This window comes from Anabrus simplex, chromosome 2 (genome assembly GCF_040414725.1).
Source record: "Anabrus simplex isolate iqAnaSimp1 chromosome 2, ASM4041472v1, whole genome shotgun sequence".
Lineage (NCBI taxonomy): Eukaryota > Metazoa > Arthropoda > Insecta > Orthoptera > Tettigoniidae > Anabrus > Anabrus simplex.
In genome coordinates, this window is record NC_090266.1 from 1148060761 (window position 1) to 1148085532 (window position 24772).

At 39.8% G+C, this 24772-nt stretch overlaps 1 protein-coding gene across 2 annotated transcripts in view; it reads right to left on the minus strand.

Annotated features, from left to right (window-relative positions):
• Positions 1 to 24772, minus strand: part of Drep2 (DNA fragmentation factor-related protein 2) — an 874423-nt gene that overhangs the window by 633331 nt on the left and 216320 nt on the right. Inside the window, exon 2 of one of the 2 annotated variants that reach the window (XM_067139748.2) lies at positions 4808 to 4873. The exons of the other annotated variant lie outside the window; for it this stretch is intronic. Coding sequence (XP_066995849.1) covers positions 4808 to 4873 — 66 coding nt within the window. The remainder of the gene's footprint in view (positions 1 to 4807; positions 4874 to 24772) is intronic. 2 annotated transcript variants of the gene reach the window in all.

Genomic DNA, 24772 nt, shown 5'->3' on the forward strand with positions numbered 1-24772 from the left:
TAGCTTAAATGGCCTTAAACGCAGAAAGAATGGAGGCGTGTACTTGCGCTCCTACATGAATACTTGTTAAAACCTAAGGGACACTAGGCTAATTAAACAGGGGCTATTCCCACACTAGGGAGGTGACTCGTATACGAAAATTTTAATACATTAAGAGTAGAAAATCGGTTGACAAAACGTGTAGTCACCTCAACTCAAAGTGGATGGGAGCTCAAGAGGGTAAAGCACTCTCTATCCCCGATTTACAGTTAAATAATAAGAAACTTTTACATAAGCCGGCACAAAGTTACATTTTTCGAAAGGTAGGTTACATTGAAAAGTTTCGGACCTTCCCCGAGGGCTAAACTGCTGAGCTAGCAAGAAATAAAGATGTTAAAAGGCCATTACCTTGTAGAAGAGCTGCTGGCGGATGAAAGAGGCGCTTCTCGCCTCCTGCTATACTTCCATACACTAAGCTAGATGTTGTACGAGTGGCCGAGAGATAAGAAAATAAGCAGTTTTTATACTCTCGGAGAAGATTCGAGACCTTTCATGAATAATTAAGACACACCCACATGCATGTATTGGCTAACTAAAATTTACACATCAAAAATTGGGGAAGAAGGACACAATTGGCTGAAAATTAATGACAGAAATGTTTGATTGGCTAACTTCAAAACTGGCGGAAAGAAAGGATTTATATTGCCAACCCACAAATGAAAGAACGAAAACTTATGAGTATAAAATATCTTCAAGAAAAGTTCCGTCACTTCGCACCAGGGTGCGTGATCATAGTTTTTGGTAGAGACATCTGTGAGATAATGTCCACACTTCTTGATAATGGGAAACAAAAACAATTCGAAATTAACACAGTGACCTATTCTGATAAACGGTTGAATTAATTCAGTTTTAAAGTTCAGAGTTTCGGCTGTAGAGGAGTACTTTAAGGCGGAAAATTCAAATGTGCGGCGTATAGGTGTACCAACCGGTACAATTATTATTATTATTATTATTATTATTATTATTATTATTATTATTATTATTATTATTATTAATGTAGTTTTTATGCTGCTGTTGTACATACACCCATATTAAACCTTGTCATTACATTTTTGTTGGCAGTATCAGTATAGTTAAGCATGCTTGATTCTAAAGCGTGCTAATAATAACATACTTTAAAAGTGAGGGCCTACCTCATTTAAAAAGGACCTGCGCTCGTCGATTCTTCTGCGGTGCAAACTATTCACTATTTTAAACGCCACATACTAATCACTGTTGAACAAAAACTATGCCGAACGTATTCTTCCCACCGCGCAAGTGCTAAAAGCGAATTTTAAACTAAAATTCGAAACGTGTCGAAAGCTTCACTCTGTGAATCGTCACCAGAACATGTTACATGAGGTTAGAAGAATACAAGTGAATTTGCAATAACGTCGCCATAATACCCGCCGCTACAGCTTCGTTTGCATTGTCCTCTTTTTTTGCGGGTATGTCAAAACTAGTCGTTAGCTTGACATTTTAAAATGCATTGAAGCTTTCAATCCCTCAAAGGTTCACTAACCTTCAAAACAGTTACGAATACTCACTGTGAGGACTGAGGACGAATTATCCCCATTGTCACGATAAATGTACGGAACATGTAATACAACCATACTTCCATTTTCTCATATCATTAATTACTTCAGAACAGTGGTACTCAGATATTAATTTGGTCCCATTACATTAATTGTCCAAAATATAAATAATGTAACATTTCTAAAACTCTTTATGTACGAAAATCTTAATGACGCACCGCCCCTGATGAGAGGATATGGTTTTTCCATTCATTTTTCAATTACGTTACTGTATGGTTTCTCATATCGAACGTCAAAATTTTCCAAAATATTCCTTCAAATACACTTTTTCTCTTTTGATATTGTCTTTCTCAAGCTCACTCGCAAGCCTGCATTTTGAAGATAGTTTTCGTATAATTCCGGGCAGCACACGGACACAGGTTCAATGGAGAAGTTATTCAATTCGATATTTCATAAATTCCGGAAACTCACGAGAACAACTTGCACATTAGTGTTATGGGACAATTTTTAAATCCCATCCAGCAGTCTTAGTAACAAGGCACATTCCAAGGCAAGTACAGTTCAAAGAAAATCCCCACGAAAATAGAAATTAACAGTATTGGTAATACCCCAAACAGGATTTCTACGAACAGACCTAACAAGTAGGAACTCAGAATATTAGACTGCCATTGCTCATGATTTAATCTACTCCAAGGAAAGTATAACTGCACAACATACACTGAGTGGCCAAAAGTCACGGGAAAGGGTGCGCATTAGAAAATGTGCCGTGTATGACCCCTGAGCGTTGTGGCTAGCTGCGGCGTAGCTGAGCAGTCTGTCACAGACACCAGTGTCGTGAAGATGGCAACCCATTGCGAGTTAACCGACTGGGATGATCATCGAATCACGGTGCGTGGGTCATAGCATTGCGGATATTACAGGCGAATTCGGATTTCCGAGGTCAACAGTGTTGAAGGTGGATCATCAATATCGCAGAGAGAGTGTTACCACCCGCGTAAACCGCAGCACGGGAAGACCAGAGGTATTTAACGAACGGACATCACGTCACCTCCGCAGAACCATACTGGGACCTCGGCGGGCTACTGTGAGTCAGATCACCGCCCAGTTGTATCTTGGGAATGAAGAACCCATTTCTACCAGGACTCTAAGGAGACATCTGCAACCCATACGCTTCAACAGCCGACGACCAACTCATGTCCCTTTGCTGACACCTCGACACAGAACTCAACGACGTGCATGGGCCCGCGAACATCGACAATGGACTATGGAACAGTGGTGGCGTGTGGTAGGGTCTGATGAATCCCGGTTACAGTTGTATCGTGCTGATGGGCCCGTGAGAGTGTGGCGTATGCCGCATGAAGCTATGGATCCTGCGTGTCAACAAGGTTGTATCCAGGCGACGTTCTCATGGTCGCAATTAGGCCCCACTGTCTTTCCGTAAGAAGCACTGCTAGGAGCATATTATCGTGGACATTCCTGCAGATCATCTGCATCCCTTTCTGGCTCTAGAGTACCCTGATGGAGATGCCATGTTTTAACAGGACAATGCGCTATATCATCGCTCTGTAGTGGCACGCAGATCGTTGGAGGAGCACTCCAGGTAAGTTACAAACGTGGATTTGTCCTCCAGATCCCCAAATCTCAATCCAGTCGAGTATTTATGGGATGATGTCGATACTAGTGTACGCTCAATGAACACCGCACCAAGTACAAAAGACCAATTGTGGGCAGCAGTGCAAGATGCGTGGGTCTAGATCCCTCCAGAACGATTCCAACACCTTGTTGAGTCGATGCCTCGCCGTATTGCTGCCGTTTTCAGGGTTCGCGGAGAAGCAGCTCGTTTTTAACATCACATTCAGTGTCTTCCCATGACCTTTGGCCACTCAGTATACATTTAATGAACATTACAATTAACAATTCGTCTCAAATTCCATCAGTTAACCGTGAACCCTTCCAGAGAACCAGAGTAAATTATATGGATGATGAGACAACACAGAGGATAGACAAACTAGAGAAAATTTACAGAAGCAGGAAGTGCAGGATGATGATAATCATTGAAGAGAGATGTAAGACCTACGGAGAAAAACAATGGCATTGAAGACAACTTGCTAAGTGTACATAAAGCAAGGACCTTCCACCATGGAATGTTTTGTATACCGCACGTTTGTGATAATCAGGATTTCGAGAACAATGAAGCCAAGAAAAATTTTGCTGCCAAAAGAAATCAATATTTGAAATTGAAAACTGAAAATAACGAATGTGAATGTCTATAACTTTTTATAGTACGCATTCGTTGTAAAATGTCAAGCGATTCAGAGAAATAAAATAACGAAGAGAGACTTTAATTGAATTTGGAGGCGTATTACTTTGGATTTCATACTCCAGCGGATTTGGTGTTCGGCGCCTCAAAACCCTGAATATGTATTACCCTAGAATTTATAGCCCTGCGAGTTACTTATTCCAATCTTTTGGCGCTAGTTAAGTACTGGTAAGGAGAACATTATCCGGGATTTATGGAAAAGTACTGTCTAGATTTGATAGCAATGAAGGCGTTGTGTCGGCTATTTTCAATCCATATCGAAGTTTTGTATTACATAGCCCCAAGGATGTATTATCCGGAATTTCATACCACTCGGTACGTAATGTTTAGGATTTCATAACCATGGAACATATAATCTGAAGTTCAAATCCAGAGGATATAACATCCTGATATACAAAATTTCATAACCTTGGATTTGAATTATCTGGAATAAATTTATTTGGTTTATCACGTACATTTTTTCTTTGTTAATAACGTCACTGCAACAGAAAGACGAATATATATGACCCTACCTCATATCTAGGTCATTCTTCGGAAAGCAGGAAAGGAAATTGAAGTTCTAATCATAGGGCGTAGAATTTTATAATACAAAATATGTAGTGTAGCCAGAAGTTTCTCTAATTAGTATTACGCCAAACTAAATTCTAGGTATAGAGGTACTGGAATCATGAATGTATCCAGTATATAATGCAAACTAATGAAATACTTCGGTGTATTGAGCGTATGTACGAAAGTTGAAACATTCTCAGCTGAAAAAGGCGTGCGTGAAAGAAAGATGGTATTTTGACAACACAAACACATTGAAGGTCTATGCTGAAGGTACACGAGTAGAGAGAAAACTGCACAGAGACTCTTGAACAAGAGGAGGAGTAGAGATATTCATGAAGAAGAGTACATATTTACGTTGAGGGAGACAACTAATACAACTAAATACCTGGATGCTTGGAGCCCGGGTACGCGTTAATTCCTTGTCCGTAGCCGATAGTTTTGCCTGGCGAATCTGAAAGAAGAAATGACCTTAATTGAAATTACTGTTTGGAAGATATACGAAGTGGAGCATGGTACCCACCTACGCGCCCATGCAATTCGCAGGAAGAAAAGGTTACCTTTCGGGAGTGATTGGAACTGAATTGCTTGATGGACATCTGGTAGATTTTTAAAATCTGGAAGATTCATTCTTCCGACTAACAGCCTTATTCCCCCAAAAAAGCAAAACCTTCCCCGATCCATCCACAGTGGATACCTGACTGGGAGAAATAAATGGAGTTATGGGGTATACGTAGAGGTACCATGCCAGGATAAGTCGAATAAGGGTTACTAAAAACATCAGTTGCCCTTCTACAATGAAACAAGATGAATTCATATCATTTTCAGTTAGATTATTTCTGATATAATCACAACAAAAACATTTCTATTCAAAGTCACCCCCCACACAGCTTTGCGCTCAAGACTCAGGAACACGGAACTTCGTATATCAAATGAAAACATCGATTTACTGAGAATCCAAAAGCGAAAGAGGACACTGAACCATATGCACTACGGACAGGAATGAACAATGACAAGTGCTTCTATACGGTATATCTGTCGACATGCGAAAACCTCGAAGTTGCTATAACTACAGTATGTCATATCTGCTAAGAATGAAGAAATATTTGTATGTTGCATAATATCTAATGTAGAATATAATCAAACCACTCTTTGAATGTTCAATAGATTGTATCAATCAATTTTTATTGTTTAGCACGAAGTCAATGCGGCTAGATTTGTGCATTTCTTGTAACATATATTTGTAACAGATATATACAGGGTGTTAGGTGTATACGTGCAGATATTAAGCTAGTCGGCAAAGAAAAAGACATATCACAATATATGCTATGTACTTTTTACCTTGTCCTATTAGTTTGCCCATAACTGAGCCAACCATTTCAGGACCTAATGTGTTTTGAACGGCCGTAGCAGGATATGCCGGTTACGTCATTCTGTCCACGCGTAGTGGAAGTACAGTAGCAGAATATAGGGCTTGCTGAACCTGTTTCTTATCGCAGGCCAACGCATGTTGTTGTGCACTTCCCCTAAAGGCTTGGCAAGTAGGAGAGGATGACTCACGTGCCAGCCACTTGCTGTACTTGAAAACCGGTCTAGGGTACTCTGTATGAAATGTACACAGAATCCTTACAGTGACCTCGAAGATACGTACCAGCACATACATGCCAATCAAGTATTGTGTAGGTGTGTGAGATTCATAAGACGTCAATGGCAATACTCAGTGATCCAAGCTGATAAAATGAAAGGAAATAGTTAATAAGTAAATGAAAAATGAGCGCAACATTTCGGTGCTGTTATTGCGACAGGCTACGATGAATTTCTGACAATAGACAATGCGAGTTGTCTATGCTTATTCATAAACTTTTCAGGTCAATGAAATGACGGTGGACACTGAAAGAAAAGGCTGTAAGTATTCAGTCATATTGTTATTAATGAGACAGATTTCAAAAACCGTATTTGCAACCATGCGTGAACATTGCTCGAAGGAAAAATAGCTACTGTGGATTTTTTTTGCTAGTTGCTTATAGTCGCACCGACACAGATAGGTCTTATGGCGACGATGGGACAGGAAAGGGCTAGGAGTGGGAAGGAAGCGGCCGTGGCCTTAATTAAGGTACAGCCCCAGCATTTGACTGGTGTGAAAATCGGAAACCACGGAAAACCATCTTCAGGGCCGCCGACAGTGGGGTTCGAATCTGCTATCTCCCGATACTGGATACTGGCCGCACTTAAGCGACTGCAGCTATCGAGCTCGGTCTACTGTGGAATTGCCGCCGGGCATTTCTAATAGAAGGCTTATTCTTGTTTTTCCTAATCTGTTTACCCTCCAGGGTAGGTTTACCCTCGGACTCAGCGAGGGATCCCACCTCTACCGCCTCAAGGGCAGTGACCGGGAGCGTGATACATTGGGTCGGGGATACAACTGGGGAGAATGACCAGTACCTCGCCCAGGCGGCCTCACCTTCTATGCTGAACAGGGGCCTTGCGGGGGAATGGGGAGATTGGAAGGGATAGACAAGGAAGAGGGAAGGAAGCGGCCGTGGCCTTCATGACGTTACAGCCCTAGCATTTGCCTGGTGTGAACATGGCAAACCACGGAAAACCATCTTTAGGGCTGCCAACAGAGGGGTTCGAACCCACTATACCCCACTCATGAGCTGTGGAACATCTCCATTCAATAGGACAAGGCGATTTCCAGCACCGGTTCTAATTAACATCTGGATGGGTGTAGTTGGAGGTCGGTTACATCTATTTATTAATGTTATCTTGCTCCTGTAGAGGCAGTACGTTACTGGAGCTTTCAGAGGATGTGTCGCTTCGACTACGCCGAACCACGTGGATTTTACACAATGGTGCAGACATTTCCTCAACGGTAGACAGGACGATGTGGAACTATCAATTGGCCAGCCCTTATTCCAGACCTTATTCCAGTGGATTGTTATGTCTGGCGGGACATGAAACACAAAGTATACTGAACTGAAGTAACCACTTCGGATGACCTCTGTAAACATATTTTTTCGGCACCAGAGGATATTCTGAACAACACAGGTTCCTTGTCTCGAATGCGTCGCAACTGCATTCGGAGAAGTGAAGCCCGCAGAGAAGCCCAGGGTGGTCACTGTGAACAATTGCTACGAGTTTCGCTTTGGTATGTCAGATGTTACGCCATTTCTGCACCGTAATGGCTTGGGAGTACAGTACAGTATCGATATAGTATTTTGAGTCCCGATAGTTCGATATTCTCATAAATCCGAGCAGTGAAATTGAAGTACCGGTAACAAAAATTATAAATCGAGAGTTTCAGTGCGCGAGTGACTTGTACGTGCCGAAAGATGAACACAACACAGGGAAGACGTGCTTGTTAAAACTCTAGACATTGACCTTGAACGCATTTTGGCAGTTCCTCAATTCTACCCTGCATGTGGTTTTGGTTTTTTACGTGTGTTCGAGCAATTTATATTTTGTTTCTTATTCACTACGAGTTAAGACAAAAGGCACGCGCTTTTAAGGGCCGATGACCTTAAAACAGCAATCATCATCATCATCACCATCACCATCATCATCATTAACACGTATAGAAATTCAATAAAATGCTTGTGTTATATTCATCACTACTGAAATAGGAAAAAATTCAATCAAATTAGTTATTTCATTCCCAGACCTCGTGGAGGAGTGGGTGGGCCTTCAGCTATGCGTGTAGCTCATGGGCCATGTAGTAAGGAAGTAGAGTTGTGAGGATGAAATAATTCAAGTTGGACGTATGTCTTGTACATACAATAAATTGAATTGAATACGTTAGTAAATATGCTTGTTGTTTAAAGGGGCCTAACATCGAGGTCATCGGCCCTGTTAGTAAATACCTGACCGCGCAGAGAGATAACCGCAGCAACAACACGGACCCCAGAGGAGGTCCGCAGAGCACCCCACCCAGGACAGAGGTCCCCCCAAACACCCCGTTTATTGAGTAAATTTTCATGGTACGATGTTGACATAGTACAATGTTGACTAAGTACAATGTTGACATACATACATACATTGGTAAATAAACAAACAAACAGAGAGAAGTGGTTGGCCTTGAACTTGCTGGGCCGATTGAGACGAGTTCTTAGTCCAGTTATGTGAACAAAACAAGCACTGAGATCATTGACCATGCTACACTCTTAAAGGCTACAGAGCAGATTAAAGGTGATGTATCTCAAGGTCAAACTTAAACATGTAACAGAACGTAAGATGTAATTGTGACACATGAGAAACGAAACGCAATCCGGGCTGGGAAAACAAACACAGATCTTGCAACACTGTCTTGAAGCACAGACAGAAACATAGATGTTCACCGACACAAAAGGTGAATTAAAGACGGAAAATGTATTGTGTCACGTGAAGCTAAAGAGAAGTTATAAATAAACGAAATAAACTAAATCTAAATAATAAAAATAACAATAATATTAATAACAAAATATCAAATATGAATAATAAGTATACGACTTACAAGGAGAGTAAAAAGAGGAATAAGACGAAAATATGAACAGGTGAATAATAATAATAATAATAATAATAATAATAATAATAATAATAATAATAATAATAATAATCAGACGAGGAAAAGAGTAATAAGAAGTAGTTCAATATGAGTAGTAGCAATAATAATAAGACTGAATAATAATAATAATAATAATAATAATAATAATAATAATAATAATACCGGTAATGTTATTTGCTTTACGTCCCACTAACTACTCGTACTGTTTTTGGAGGCGCTGTAATTTAGTCCCACATGAGTTCTTTTTACGTGCCAGTAAATCTACCGACACCTTCGAATACCACCGGATTGACCCAAGATCGAGCCTGCTAAGTTGGAACCAAGAAACCAGTGCTTTAACCGTCTGAGCAACTCAGACTGGCCACTTTTATTTTGATAAATTTATTAAGCACTGCAAAGGAAGCAGTACGTTATACTTTATTTTACCATTACACACATGCTTTTCGTTTGTAAGCACGAAATAATAATGTAATTTTTTACGTCCTAATAATTACTTTGACGGATTTTGGAGACGCCGAGGCGCCGGAATGTTGTATCGCAGGACTTTTTTTAATGCAAGTAAATCTACAGACACGAAACTGGCGTATTTCAGCACCTTCAAATACCCCCGAATTGAGCCTCCATCGAACCTGCCAAGATGGGATCAGAATACCAGCGAACTATCGTCCGAGGTACTCAGCCCGGCATTAGAGCTTGGAATACGTTGGTCGTGCGGTTAGGGGCGCGAAATTGTGAACTTTCATTGGGGAGATACTAGGTTCGAACTCCACTGTCGACAGCCCTGAAGATGGTTCTCCGTGGTTTCCCATTTTCACATCAGGAAAATGCTGGAGCTGAACCTTTATTAAGGCCACGAACGCTTCCTTCTCACTTCTACACCTTTTCTGTCCCATCGTCACCATAAGACCTATCTGTGTCGGTGCGACGTAAAGCCAATTTTGAAAATCATCATATTTAGGACATTATACAACTGTCGAGATCCATAGTTATAAACGATGAGAAGTATTTTCTGGGCAGACATTATTGGCGAGTAGTCAATAATAATAATAATAATAATAATAATAATAATAATAATAATGATAATGGTATTTGCGTTACGTTTACGGTTTTCGGAGACGATGAGGTCTCGCAGGGGTTCTATTTACGTGTCACTAAATCTACCGGCACGAGTGTGACGTATTTGAGCACATTCAAATACCACCGGACTGGGCCAGGTTCGAACCTGCGATGTTGGAGTAAAAAGGCCACCACCTCAACCGTCTGAGCCATACAGCCCGGCAGGAAGCACGAAATGTAGGTACGTACACCGGTAGCAGCCTTCAGCTGTTATCGTAGTTCAGTTGCTCGTAAACATAAAACCAGTTTGGCAAGTATATTACGTAACATCTCGTTACAGTAGTACATTTGCTCTGAAACATAAACAGAAACCGGTTTGGCACGGGTGGCGCGTGACTTGCCTGTTATCAACGGAAAGCAATTCATTCACAGAACAAGGCATACTACCTATTCTAAAAACATCGTACCCCTTTGCTTTCGAAAATAACTTCCGCTGATTACTAAAAGTTTGATATATAGTGGTTCGTCACATCGTTCTCTATTGCTACAAGAAATATCTGCACGTATACACCTAACACCCTGTATATATAGAAAATTAATTATATTTCCACAATGTTAGCTAGAAACTTGCCTAACAATCGTAGCTTCAAAGTTGAAATATATTTTATTTTTGTTTTTTGCGGCAAGACGAGGCGCCTTCACACCCTGCCACACTCGAATTGGCTTTGAACTTGCCTCTGTTGATAAATCCATTGTCTATTTCATAGTCAAAGAAACAGTATATTCACATATTTAGGTGAAAGTTCGAGTAATTCATATTCTGTGTGTGGAGCGTCTACATTGAGACCAGCATGGTGTGTGATAAGTGAATTATATTTCTTGGTTGCATTAACTCAACTGCTCTGTCCGTTACATCAGCTTGTGATAGGTACTGCCTGGACGACCGGTCGTCAAGACTTTGTGTTCCAAACGTGACGTTCTAAGACGACGTAGATCGAAAAATTGTAGTGTTTTAGGGTGTAATTTTGCTCACGTTTCCTATGTGCATGTGAAATCATGTATTATGTTATGAATAGTATATGTAACTGTAATTTCATAATTCTGATATTGGAAAAGACGCTGTAGATAAGATACTATACCAAAATATACATAGCCGTGCGCGTAGAGGCGCGCGGCTGTGAGCTTGCATCCGGGAGATAGTAGGTTCGAATCCCACTATCGGCAGCCCTGAAAATGGTTTTCCGTGGTTTACCATTTTCACACCAGGCAAATGCTGGGGCTGTACCTTTATTAAGGCCACGGCCGCTTCCTTCCAACTCCTAGGCCTTTCCCATCCCATCGTCGCCATAAGACCTATCTGTGTCGGTGCGACGTAAAGCCCCTAGCAAAAAAAAAAATATACATAGTGTTTCTGACATCCCGATTTTAGAGGAAAATATCGTTTTTCGAAATTATTTCCCATTTTCTGTATTGTATTGCAGCGGGAATATTTTCTCCGACGTTATACATGAAAAAGTTTTAAAATAATCTACAGCAACCGCTGTCTTACAACTACGTAGGTCGAGTCATAAGTCATGGCAACTATTTTTCTTTCTCGCGAACAGGAGACAACATGAACAATCTGAGATGTGCATTTGGAAACGTACGGTATGTACTTGCGTATGATGTCACTAGATGGTGTATGTAAACAACAGTGTGGATCTAAGCATGCCCCCAAGTTCAGTGTGTGAGTGAGAGCGTCACAAAGTGGAAGTCAACAAGCAGGAGCAACGATCGTATATTAAAATAGCAGTTCTCCGCGGCAGAAATGCACGCCTATTCCATGCAGAGCTGCGGGAAGCATTAGGTGTGCATGCCATTCCCTATAGAACAGTGGCGAGGTGGGTGGAGACGTTCAAACGGGGTAGAGTATCAACTGCCAATTTGCCTCGCACAGGCCGTCCTGTGTCCATTGACAAAGATGTACAGCTGGCAACGCACAGTGGAAAACTTGGGTGATTATTTCTAAGGTCTGTAACCAGTGGAGACCTGTTCTTTGTACGTAGTCTTGTGTATTTGCTGTCTATACCATAGTAAAACAATGTTTACCAATGGCCTGTGTTCTGTCACTTTCCTACGAGAATCTCCTGAAGTCAGAATTTATCTTCAGGCACTATGCATAAGTTCATGCCCTATATTTCCAAACGCATATCATAGATTTTCCGTGTTGTCTCCTGTTCGCGAGAAAAATATAGTTGCCATAACTTATGACTCGACCCTCGTATTTTAGGACGAAGTCTTTGGTCGACAACAGTAAGGAAAAATAACGAATCACTTATCATCTTTTATACACTAAGCTAGGGCCACCTGTCGCAATATGTACCCCTACGATGTACCGAAAGTACAGTAGTCTGTAGTACTTGGCGGATGCCACTTATCTGCCTTACCAGTCACATCACCCACGCGCAATTGTAAGTTACTTCGATTCTTCATTGCTTCACCTTAATCACAGATAATTAAGTGTATTGAGATATTTGAAAATAAAAATTAGTGGCGGGGAAAGTTGTGAGATTGAGGAGACTGAATCTGAAAAACTTGAAAACGGAAAAGAAACTAGGAAAATTAACGCCATTCCGAAAGAAAAGGAACGTTATTCAACTCGCACCAGACACTAAGAGAAAGTTAAAGAAAGCAAGACACTCTTGAAAACACTTCACGACCACGACTGAAATTTCTGATTTTAACGTCACTGCTAGTGAGGCCGTAATTATACAATATATAGTCACAGGGATACAATAGTACGGACTGTGTAAACAAACTGATGTAAAGCGTGTTTAGTTATTCCAACATTTGCTTGAAACTTCCTCATGGACGTACAAAAGCCGAAATGAAGGTGCAAATATAGTGGCTCCTAAAAGTGTCACAATGATTTCGTTAGTGCATTGAATGCCCCAAAAAACTTGTTTCAGTTTCTTCTGAAGTAACAGATGCTTCTAACCTGAAAAGTAGGAAAATATTTCCGGGAAATATACGTTACTTTGGCCCTGCAGAAGGCATCCAGAAAAAAACCTAATTTCACAGAACAGTCCGATGAGTCAGCTAAGTCAATATATTATCTGCTGACTGCTGTTTCAGTTAAGAACAAGTTGGACTAGAAACATATATCATCATTTTTGCAGATAAAGCTAACGTGAGCTTTGATTGTAAAAAAATCCGTTTTTGAATTGTTAAATTACCAAAATAAGTCTATTTTTAAAGCAAACTGTAACAACCATATTATCCATAATGTCACAAAATATTATTGTGACCTTCTAGATGTAGACATTGAAGCTGAAGTCATGAAAACATATTCTCACTTTTCACTTTCTTCCAAAAGTAGTAGCGAATTAATGAGTTTCTATGAAATCATAGACGTCGAACTGAGTGAAATTTTAAGCATCTAATGACCATACAGTATGCTTGTCTTTAACACCTGCAGTTTCTAGGTTTGTTCAGAACTGGGAATCATTGCCAAGCTACAGTATTTAAAAAATTAAGTTCCAGAATTTGTCCTAAGTGTTTTCATTCAGATTTCTCCGATGATGATTCAGAGAAAAAGAGTTCATAACTTTACTGTACCCAGCTTTCTTGAGAATACGCTACAGTGAATCTCGAAGTCTCACGAGTAAGTTTCTCGTTTGTGATAGAATATTATAGTCTAATGGATGGTCTGTTTTCAAAGTTCAAGCAATGGTTTGAGGATGAAATTGTTCGTCCAAGGACAAGCAGCATTTTGAACAAGCTGTTGCAACCTGCTGAGAAACAATGAAAAATCCTCAATGATTTGCTGAGCTTCTACAATAATATGTTGCATTATCTTGACAAGTATATTGATTTTCATGAATGTGATCTGGAAAAGGTGTCTAAAATTAGCCTCCAGTCATAGTCATTGCAGTATGACGACGTTAAATGTGCTTCTAAGAGGTTTAAATTTAGATTAAATGTATGAGAAACGATGCATTCTGAAAAGTTTTCTTACTCAGGGGGGCACATTTAAAAGCAATGCCAATTATCTATGGATGGTTCTGCTTAAACGTGCAATATCACAGGAAATTAAAAACATGCCAAAGTTGGTACCTTTTATATTTATTATTCCAGGGTCCAATGCCCATGCTAAAAGGGCATTCTCTTTGATGAGTGCAAAGTGGACAGACTGCAGAAATAGGTGTACTGTGCGACTGATTTAAACAAAGATTCAGGTCTCAGTTAACTACAGTATGAATTGGAAAGAATTTTATACGCACATCCATGTTCTTGAAAGACGCAAACGTTGTGTCAAATACTGAATGTTGCATGATGTGAGCAAAGTAAGTAGTAAAGGTTTTATACTATCTATTATGCTCTTAATTTTTCTGGTTTTATGACCTTGCCCTATCAGTAAATTTATCCTAATTGTGTTTTTTAAATGTTGTGACGGAGAATTTTCCCGACATTTGGTTTCCAGAATATGGCAACCCTAGATGAACCTGAAGTGAGTGTGAAATAGAAAACTGGCGAGATTTTATCCGGGGTCGAACAACTCAGTTGAGTTTCCCCGTGCCCACAGAGGGCAACTCGCACCGAGGGCACGACAGGGGCATGCTGCGCATTAGACCTTTATGACGTTGTACATGTTGAGCTTAAGTAAGAGATGTATTCATCTAACCTTTCAATGTGGACGAGGATGCAGCGGATAGGTAGATTGGGAAGAAAAATATTTCTCTCGACAAATGAGTCGAAATGTTTGATCTGTGGTATTGCCGTCACCAAAATTGAAATACAATGTAAAGCGTTACTATAACAATAAACATTCTGCTACACATGATTCAATAAAAGAAGATTGAGAAAAGCTGGTTCAGGAACTGAAAATTGCCCGTTTGTTATTTTTAATGCGAAGATATAATTACGCTAAATGTAATAAATGTTTTAAATTATAGATGTATGTTTAGTTAAAAGCAAGTGACTTGTTTATTTATGTAATTATATCTTCACATATAAATTACTGCGAATGAAAACTTTTCATGTAAATCTTGGAATGTATTCGAATATTAAAATACTTTTCAGAGTAGCATATTATATTTAATGAATCTGTCACTACATTCAACCATGATGCGAACCCTCTGATCGCTTCCGTGTTCCGTGCCAAACTTCAGAGCAAGACCCGTGGATACTGCTGCCCGGATGTGACGTGCCTTACATGCAAACCTTAAAGTATGGCAGTAAATACAATTAACTTCCTTCAAATTATTCCATGAAACTTTGCAAATAATACAAAATGCATTAGTTTTACAACTGGAATAAAATAAATACAAAAAGGAACGAGGAAGGTACAGATTGATGCAGATAGCTTGGGTTGCAAACACGTGTAACAAATAGAAAAGGATGGAGTAGAACTAATGTTATTCGATTTAGCGTAATTTAAATTGTGGTTTAGTGATTCGACTAACCCGCAAACTACGTTGGGAGGAACTTGAGGGTACAAGCAGCATTTTCAAGTAATGATTGGTTAATTTACCTGAATGAAGACGATGATCTGCTGGAAATGTTGCTTCTTTCTCGTATTTCCTACCGTCCAAGTTTGATTTTAGGACAAGATCCATCTCTGATGAGGTACTATGTTCTGATATGGACTAGATCAAGGTTGTTATTTTCATCGACCTGTATCAGTCTCATCCTTGGCTTTGACAATACGCGGTGACTGAGATCAGTGACGGTAGTAACACTATTCATTATGAAGCCACTCCTTGTGATTAATAGTGTGAAAGCACATTCAGTGGACTTGGGAGTTGATGATAGAGCTCTTAGGGTCCAAATACCGAGAGATCGTGGTATTTACGTACACTTGCTTCATTTTATATAGGTACGGTACATCTAACTTATAACAGACCAGTGATATATAATAAAAAGATTTAAAGAACATTTTGATGATTAAACTTCCAGTTTTCTTACGTATTCCTTATAGACGACTGATGCAGTACTCCGCCGTGTCTTGGAAGCGTTAGATGATAGGTAAAGCTTCCATCAACTCTGCTTGTTGTAGTTATACGTATTTGCAACCGAAGCTGTCCGCATCATACTCGTGTTGTTCTTGATTTTTGATCTTTATTGCAAATACAAAGAAACATGGGGCACATAAAAGCCAACGAGGACCTTGGCCTACACTGAAGACTTCCCCTCAGCAAGATGGCCCGCAGACGTTGAAGTTACACGTGATTAGGGTGACGAAATCCTTAGCCGCATTCCTTGGCATCCGTGATTGAGTACTCTCTCTTTCGTACCAGACATCTCTTCAATTGGTATCACAAGTACAGAATTAGAATCCTTGGACTGGAAGGGAATCGAACCCGCGGCTCCAGCTAAGAGTCACGTGCGCTATTTATACACCTCGTTGCTGGTGACATTTATTGCGCTAGAGTAAAATAAGTTACATATGGCGCATGGAACGACCACAAAGAGGTTACTTTTGATTTATGCCAGCACCTTAAGAATTATTTCTTAACGTGCTTGACTATAAACAGATAAGATTTTTCTGCAGTGAATCAGTTTTTGAAAAATGACTTCTAATTTCTTATTGACTGCACTAAAAAGTTATTTCACCAACATTCCTCCCAAGTAACTCGCACGGTGAGATATTAATGAGAACCACTGGACTGCGAGCCATGCATTGCTCCTTTCACTGCTGGCATTCAGAGAGGGTGGACATTTCGCAGTCTGCACTGGAACTTTGGGACAACGGTTTAGAAGCCCAGAAAATGTCTTCGATATTCATCGTGAACAGCCTAAGCTACTATGTTGCTCTTTCCAAACTGAGATACGATTGCTTCCTTGGACTTCGACAATATTTTTGCGAATGCTTAGGTGTATTTCATTTTCTCCTCTCCCAAAGATCGGTTTTTTCTCTTTATGTTGACACTCCAATTTTCAGCTCTCTCAGAGCCTCGCCAGAATCTAGCAGGAATGGGAACTCATATGCATCTGATATTGCTCCCAGTTACACACCAACAGGTCGTAGAGGTGACAAAAATAACAGAAAATCTTGATGAGGCTTGTTGTTTAAAGGGGTCTAACATCTAAGGTCATCGGACCATATAGAAAATCTTAGAAATAATATTTTCTGTAGGAGAGGACTCACTCGACCTTCCTTCCTGTCCACTGAAAGCACATATATATACAGTCGATCCTCCATTACTCGAGTTTCTCGATGTCTCGAAGCAAACATTTCCTCCCTTGAAGCAAAAAAATACTCTGTAACTCGAATTTTGTGTAACATTAACTGTGCAGTACGGCATTTGTGGTTTGTGAGGAACAGTTAAAAGTAAAGAAAGGTTTACAGTGGTTATGGGAGCTAATATGACGGGAATCAAAAAACTAAAACTTCTTATGATCGGAAAATCGGCGAAGCCTCGCTGTTTCTCGTATGTGAATTAATTACAAGTTACGTACGAAAGCAACCCCGAAGTCGCGGATGATAAGTAGAGCCCGGATTTTTATGCATTAATAGGTTAGGACGCAAACTTACTGAAGCGAGTAGCAAGTATAGTCTACCTTCACAACGATTATGCTATGGGGTTTGCATAAACATGAGGGGTACGCCCATCAGAACCCCTATAATTTATGTTACTCTAGCTACACTATGGAAGAGCGAATGGCCGACACTTCCTACTAACCAAATTATTTTGCAGTCTAACCTATTACTGCATGAAAATCCGGGCCTTAATGGTAAGCTCCATTTACGAATCTCGGCTGCTTGGTATTGACGAGAGGTTTCAACGTGAAGGGAGGAAAAGTTAACAGTCCCAAAGGTGTTAAAACCGAGGTATGTTTCTTGTTTCACTATTGTATGTACCGTATCGTGTCTTATAAGAAGTTTCTACAATACGGGTTATAATTTAAGTGATGCCGTAAAATAGAGTTTGTTTGTACATTTTTAAATACTATTAAAATTAATGTGTTCAGTATAAGCCCGTAGATACATATGATTCAGTTATGTGCTACACATGCTCAAAAACGGCATTCTCTATATCTCGAAATTTCGATAACTAGAAATACAATTTAGCTCCCGAGATGATTCGAGATATCGAGGTTTCCCTGTAGTAGCGATCTTCAACTCTGAGTTACCTGTCACAATTAAGCGGTAACGAATTACTAAAACAATTTCTGTTCGTGTATTTATAAAATAATAGATTGATTCGGTGATCATCATTACTGGCTTCATTTCAAATTATAGACCCTGTCATATTTGATGAAATAAATTCCTCGATATCTGTGGGTAAGAGCAGTGCTTATTTAGTGAAAAAGAATGATCATACGGTTGTTTTTTTTTTTTTTTTGCTATTTGCTTTACGTCGCACCGATACAGATATGTCTTATGGCGACGATGGGATAGGAAAGGCCTAGGAATTGGAAGGAAGCGGCCGTGCCCTTAATTAAGGTACAGCCCCGGCATTTGCCTGGTGTGAAAATGGGAAACCACGGAAAACCATCTTCATGGCTGCCGACAGTGGGGCTCGAACCCACTATCTCCCCATTACTGGATACTGGCCGCACTTAAGCGACTGCAGCTATCGAGCTCGGTATGATCATATGTAACCACGATCATTCTCTCTCTAGAGAGTTATCCATCAACTCCTTAAAATTCTTGAAAAATGCAACACATCAAGCAGTGCTAGTCGTTAAGGTAGAGCACTGTAATGTATGTCTTTCACTCGCTTGTATTCGTTGGAAGGCCCTGGACTCGAGCGGAGAGCGTTTGTAACTACGTTGAAGAGCGAACTATGCAGGAAACAAAAGGCAATCATTTGAAATATTACTAGAAAGCGAAAAAATAATGCCATAACATTCACGTTTGTCCTGATTTGTCTTTTTATTCCTTATAATTTTTTCTCGGTGCATCTTCGTATTACAGACACTGGGTCAATGAAAATTAATTAAGTTTTAATTTGTAAACAACATTAAACTAATTATCATTTTAAACAATATATTAGGACCAAATATGTATGGATTAGAACTCTGAACAACGAAATAAAATAATAAATTGTGTTCCTTCTGTTTACTTAATTCAGTTTCTTATATTGTGCTTGCGTTTGCATGTTAGACCGAACATAAATTAAATTATTTCTTGGGTTAAAAAGTGACAATAATATAGAATAAATGCACTTTTAAAAATAATTTGACCAAACAAATTGGCCGTGCGGTTTGGGTCACGCAGCTTTGAGCTTGTATTCGGGAGATAGTACGTTCGAACCCCACTGTCGGTAGGCCTAAAGATGGCTTTCCGTCGTTTCCACTTTTGACATCAGAGAAATGCTGGGGCTGTATCTTAATTAAGGCCACGGCTGCTTCCTTCCCTCTCCTAGCCCTTTTCTCTTCCATCGTTGCCGTGACTTATCTGTTTCGGTGCAACGTAAAACAAATTACAAAAAAAATTGCCTACATTAGGTAAGGTTCAAGGGCCTTCCAGATATCTGATCCTCGATTGGACGTGAAACAGATATCGTGTACGTTCGGGCTCTATTCGCAGTTCGATGAGCTTGTCTTTGATTTCATCTCTGATATTTTCTCTAGTATTTTCTCTTACCTGGGAAAACCAATGTCACTATTGTCATTGTCCACTGAGAATCAACCTAATGAGCATCTTCGCACTTGCTTCAGCGGCCTTTGTTTGTGTTATGTGAGATTGTTTTAGAACGGGGTACAATGTCATTGCCATTTACTCTTCCATACTGTGCACCAATATTTACTAGTTCTTGGGACATCTCACGAAAGCCATCACCCGATACCACACTAAAAGGACATAAACCAGAAGTCACACTTTTACACATTTCTGCGTAAGCAAATTTTTAACAGCTTGTGGTACAGTACTCTGTGCTCTGTCGACACGCACTTTACAGACGTATGACCTCAATGGAAATGTTATTGAGTGTATGTTCCTCTAACGTGTGACCTTAGATGTGGAGTTGTAGCCTTGTATGTTCACAATGAAGAACACTGTTAACAGGATGCATAGTCTACCTGGTTACCATCATGATTAATTGCAATATAAAACTTTTCCCACATATCACGTTTGAAGCCAGCTGGCTTCCTTAAACTAAATTCGTGACTTACAAGGTTATCCTTCACCACCTCTTTAGTTTACCGCTCCATATTGACTAGGCAACTATCATCACGAGTGTAGCTTGCTCGTCACCGAGCATCACTCGCTCCTAGCTCACTGGCAGGTGATAAAGCCTCGCACACTCACTCCATCTAGCGGTGCATTAGCCAACAAACCTATCCCTCGCTCACGCTCGAGCAAAACGCGACAATGCAGGGCTCTGGTAGATATTGCTCTGCTCGCTACGTAGAAGTCACCAATGTTAAACGAGCTAAACTTGTGGAGGGAAAATCGACACTATGCAATCTTCGCACCGAGATGGAAGAACAATTTCATAAATATATTGTTCGTTGCGTTTTGTTATAATAGAAGTACAGCTAATACGATCAAGTTGTTAGGTTATAAAAAGTGATCTTTTGTGTGGTAAAGCTTAAATGAACGCTGTAAAACACGAATCAAATGTACGTCGAGGTGAAATGTCTATGCATAAGTAACGCATTTTCTGCGAGCAAAGAGCACTTCGTCCTTGTGGATGAATTAGTAAGACATTTGAGACCTGAAAAATGGATCGAATCCTGCTCTCTGCACATATTTTAAGATATCCATAGCTTCATTTCCCCTTTGTACGGTAGAATGTCTCCTTTGAGATAATAATACAGTGTTATATATGCCACCTGAATTCCACAGCTATTAAACATGTTCACAACACAAAGATTAATCATTCATTCTTGTAGTGGGAGCGAATATAATTCTTTTGCTAATCTACTCTCGTGACGTACCCCATTGACGAATACGTCGATATGTAACCCACCTATCGAGATACTTGACAGAAGTCATTACAGTTTCAACGCCTGTATTACAAGCGATTTCCTGGGAGCATTAAACCGGCAGCCAATACGTTCCGTAGCGTTGAATGACGTATGTGTTCAGCTGGGGCACTTAGTAGGAAAACTCTCATTGGTGATACTCCTACAACGTTTGATCATAATGAAGAAGTTCCTTTAGACGCTGTTCGGAATGCTCCTCATATTTACTGAGAGGAAAACACTTGTACAACAGACCAATATCAGGCGGTCATATGTTACGTGAGTGTTACCGAACAATAAATTTTATCCGAACCATCGGCAATTACGTAAGAAGTGTCACGATCTGACTTGGATGCTTGAGGAACGTTTTGTCAAAGGATATTACACAACGTGGGTAGTAATGCTGTCTAGTTATCAATAGTCCTTTCGGATAAATCACGCAACGAGACATCCAAACACCAACGAACATGCTTAGAGCCAAATAAAAAATTAATTCGAACCCTGGAGATAGTTTTTCGTGGTTTCCTAGTTTTACACCAGGCAAATTCTCGGGCTTCCTTCCTATCCCTAGCCTTTTCCTATCCTATCGGTGCGACATAAAGAAAATTGTAATAATAATAATAATAATAATAATAATAATAATAATAATAATCAATGGCGTCCCTTAGATAATTTTAAGGATTTAGGAGAAGCCGAGGCAAATGAATTTATTCCTGCAGGAGTTATTTTACAATCAATCAATCAATCAATCAATCAATCAATCAATCAATCAATCAATCCATCTGTCAATCAAACCCCATGGCGCTACAGCCCCGGTAGTCCTTCGCCTGGGATGCGACAGCTGCAAGTCCCGAAGGGCAGCAGGTCACGAGGTGACGCGTGGTCAACGCGTAAAATCCTCTCGGCCATTGTTAATGGTATTCTACACATGGGACAGCTGTACAACCCTCAGATAGCTACTCATCTGATCTCATGTAGGGTGGGTGGACCTTGAACCAGCGTCAGATCAGGTAATAATTCCTTGCTGGCCGGAAATTGAACACGGGATCTCCAGGTAAGAAGCAGGCTCGCTACATCTAGACAACTGGAACTGGCAGAAAATCGTTTACATGCCAGCGAATATACTGACACGGCCTAGGATACTTGATCACATTCAAATACCATAGGAAAGGTCGCCTCAGGAACATACAGCTATTAAGAACAAGACAACAAGGGAATAGGGTCGAACGAAATAACTGATAAATACCTACTGACTATACTTTTTCTTAAACTATCCTTCAATTGAAATGTATATTTATAAAAAAAAACCGTCGTTACCTTAGGCTTGCGAAAAACATTAGGTTGTAAATCTTGATAGAATGTTTCTTCATTCATGATTTTTCCCTTATCATACTTCGAGTTTGTCAAATCATTTAATTACTGCAATCAATATGACGGCCATATAGATTAACATAGTAACCATAGTTAGCTATTTATTTTGTAAATGCATCATTCATTTTTAATTGGTATTAACTATGTAATCATGACGAATATAGTGTATTGCACACCAAATGTACTTTTGATGTTCTAAAGTCCACACCTATCAGAAATGACTTATAGATAATTTTATCAGGTTTCAATATATTCAAGAAGTAAATCATGACTAGCCCTGAAAACTTAACAAAGAAAAATAAATCTTAATATGCTATGCACCAGTCGAAAGACAAACTGATTTGTTTCCTCATTATTATTCTGATTGTCTTAATTAGCAAGTGTGGCTGATTGATGAGCAGTATGAACAAAGAAAATGAGAAAGAAAGGAGTAAAGAAGAATTCTTTATCTTTATCGCATGTCATGCAATACATAAACTACAACATTTTTGTCGGTTTTCACAACTAGAATTATATGGCTGCCCTTAAATATGAAAAACTACATTCCTTGGTTATCCACAACATTACTATGCATTCATTGTAGGTTAAGTGAAAACTAACATCTAACATGCATTTAAAAAGTTTAAGACTGATATGGTACTCATCCTTTGATTCAAATGTGTGTCAGTGTTTTAATCATGAAAATTACATTAAACTAAACGCTGTTATCTGGTAGGGACTAAAATCCGTTCGCATCGCCGTTTAGAACGCCTGGAAGGTATGCATATCCACTTAACGGCGCGGAGGGACATGTTGCCGGCTTAACTCGTAGCCTTTCCAGTACAAGGACGCCTGTGTTATAGCTGCTGTAGAGCGGGTTGTGACCTACCCTTGCGAACGGACGTTTGTCCTCACCAGACATATCCTCGTATAGTGGGATGAAGCATAACCAGATACAGTTCGTAATCTCGTCCATAGCTCTCCTCCACATTCTAAAGACCTTCGTCTACACATAAGTATTTTGGCTTTGTTTATAAAAACCATTCGAACAGAGTACATTTTAAAATACTATTGAAAATCATAGCTTCCTCTAGTTAGGTATAGTTTTATATCCCAATAGCTTGTACACTCAACCACACAAAAATGGATGGCAATTTAATACATTCCGAAAATACGACGAGGAGCCGAAGAGATGATACTGGAATACTACCACCTCCACAATATTTTCGTCCTATTTGAAGCACGAAGATTTTGAAATAATTCATCTTCTAAAACAGGCAATTTGTGTGCGGTTGAACGTACATTATCATTTCACAGTTTTAAATTACTTGAGAGCCAGTTTGAACTCACTGCTGATCACAACCACAGGACCTCCAGTTTTACAATGAAACCAAGTAAAAAGTGCGTGAATCTCCTTTCAAAAATCCCACATACATTGGTCAGAATTCGAACTGCAGCTGCGTAGGTGAGAAGCTAGTGACATTGTCACTGGGTGGAGATGCTAGTAGGTTGAAGCAAGAAAACAGAATAATAGCGGATGTCTTCTCACCTTTGGATTAACTACGAGATTGTGTGGTGAGCATTATGTTTCATGGGATACAATCCCACGCGTATGTCATAAACCCTTCAACTGAAAGAAAGTAGACGAAGATGCTCGTGGGTGAACACAGGAAACACTAGAATCAGGGCAGATGTCTGGCACCTGTCGAAGAAATACAGCACAGGCTCCACGATGCTTGCAGGTGGTTTAACAGAAAGACGTGTTTTTTTTTTTTTTGCTAGTTGCTTTACGTCGCACCGACACAAATAGGTCTTATGGCGACGATGGGACAGGAAAGGGCTAGGAGTGGGAAGGAAGCGGCCGTGGCCTTAATTAAGGTACAGCCCCAGCATTTGCCTGGTGTGAAAATGGGAAACCACGGAAAACCATTTTCAGGGCTGCCGACAGTGGGGTTCGAACCTACTATCTCCCGAATACTGGATACTGGCCGCATTTAAGCGACTGCAGCTATCGAGCTCGGTAGGAAAGACGTGAAGGTGACGTCTTTATTTCTACTTAATGCTTTACATGAGTTTCAGAACTGGGTTATTAATACTGAAGAATACAAGTGAATAAAAGCTTGTGTTGTGAAGGGACCAGGTCATGTTCTACGACCTTTTAGGAAAAAAATATAGAATGAATGAAAGGAGAAGAAATTAAAACAATATACTAACAAGAGCCACACTTACCTTCCTAACATAATTCGATCATTACTTAATTTAATAGCGGGATCATTAGATCCGATTTAGAGTACACATAGCAGAAAACAAAGGCATGCCGTACAGATCATGAAGGTGTGAAATGTAAAGGCTTCCACTGTTCGTAACCTCGACACTGAAAGAATTATTTGTCCGAGTACATTCCATAGCATCGTTGTAAAAATCTAAATTTTGTAACACTGTTGCTTAAACATAATAAAAATCAATTATTTTTGCGATGATTTGCTTACAGTAAAAGCAATTAACTTCATC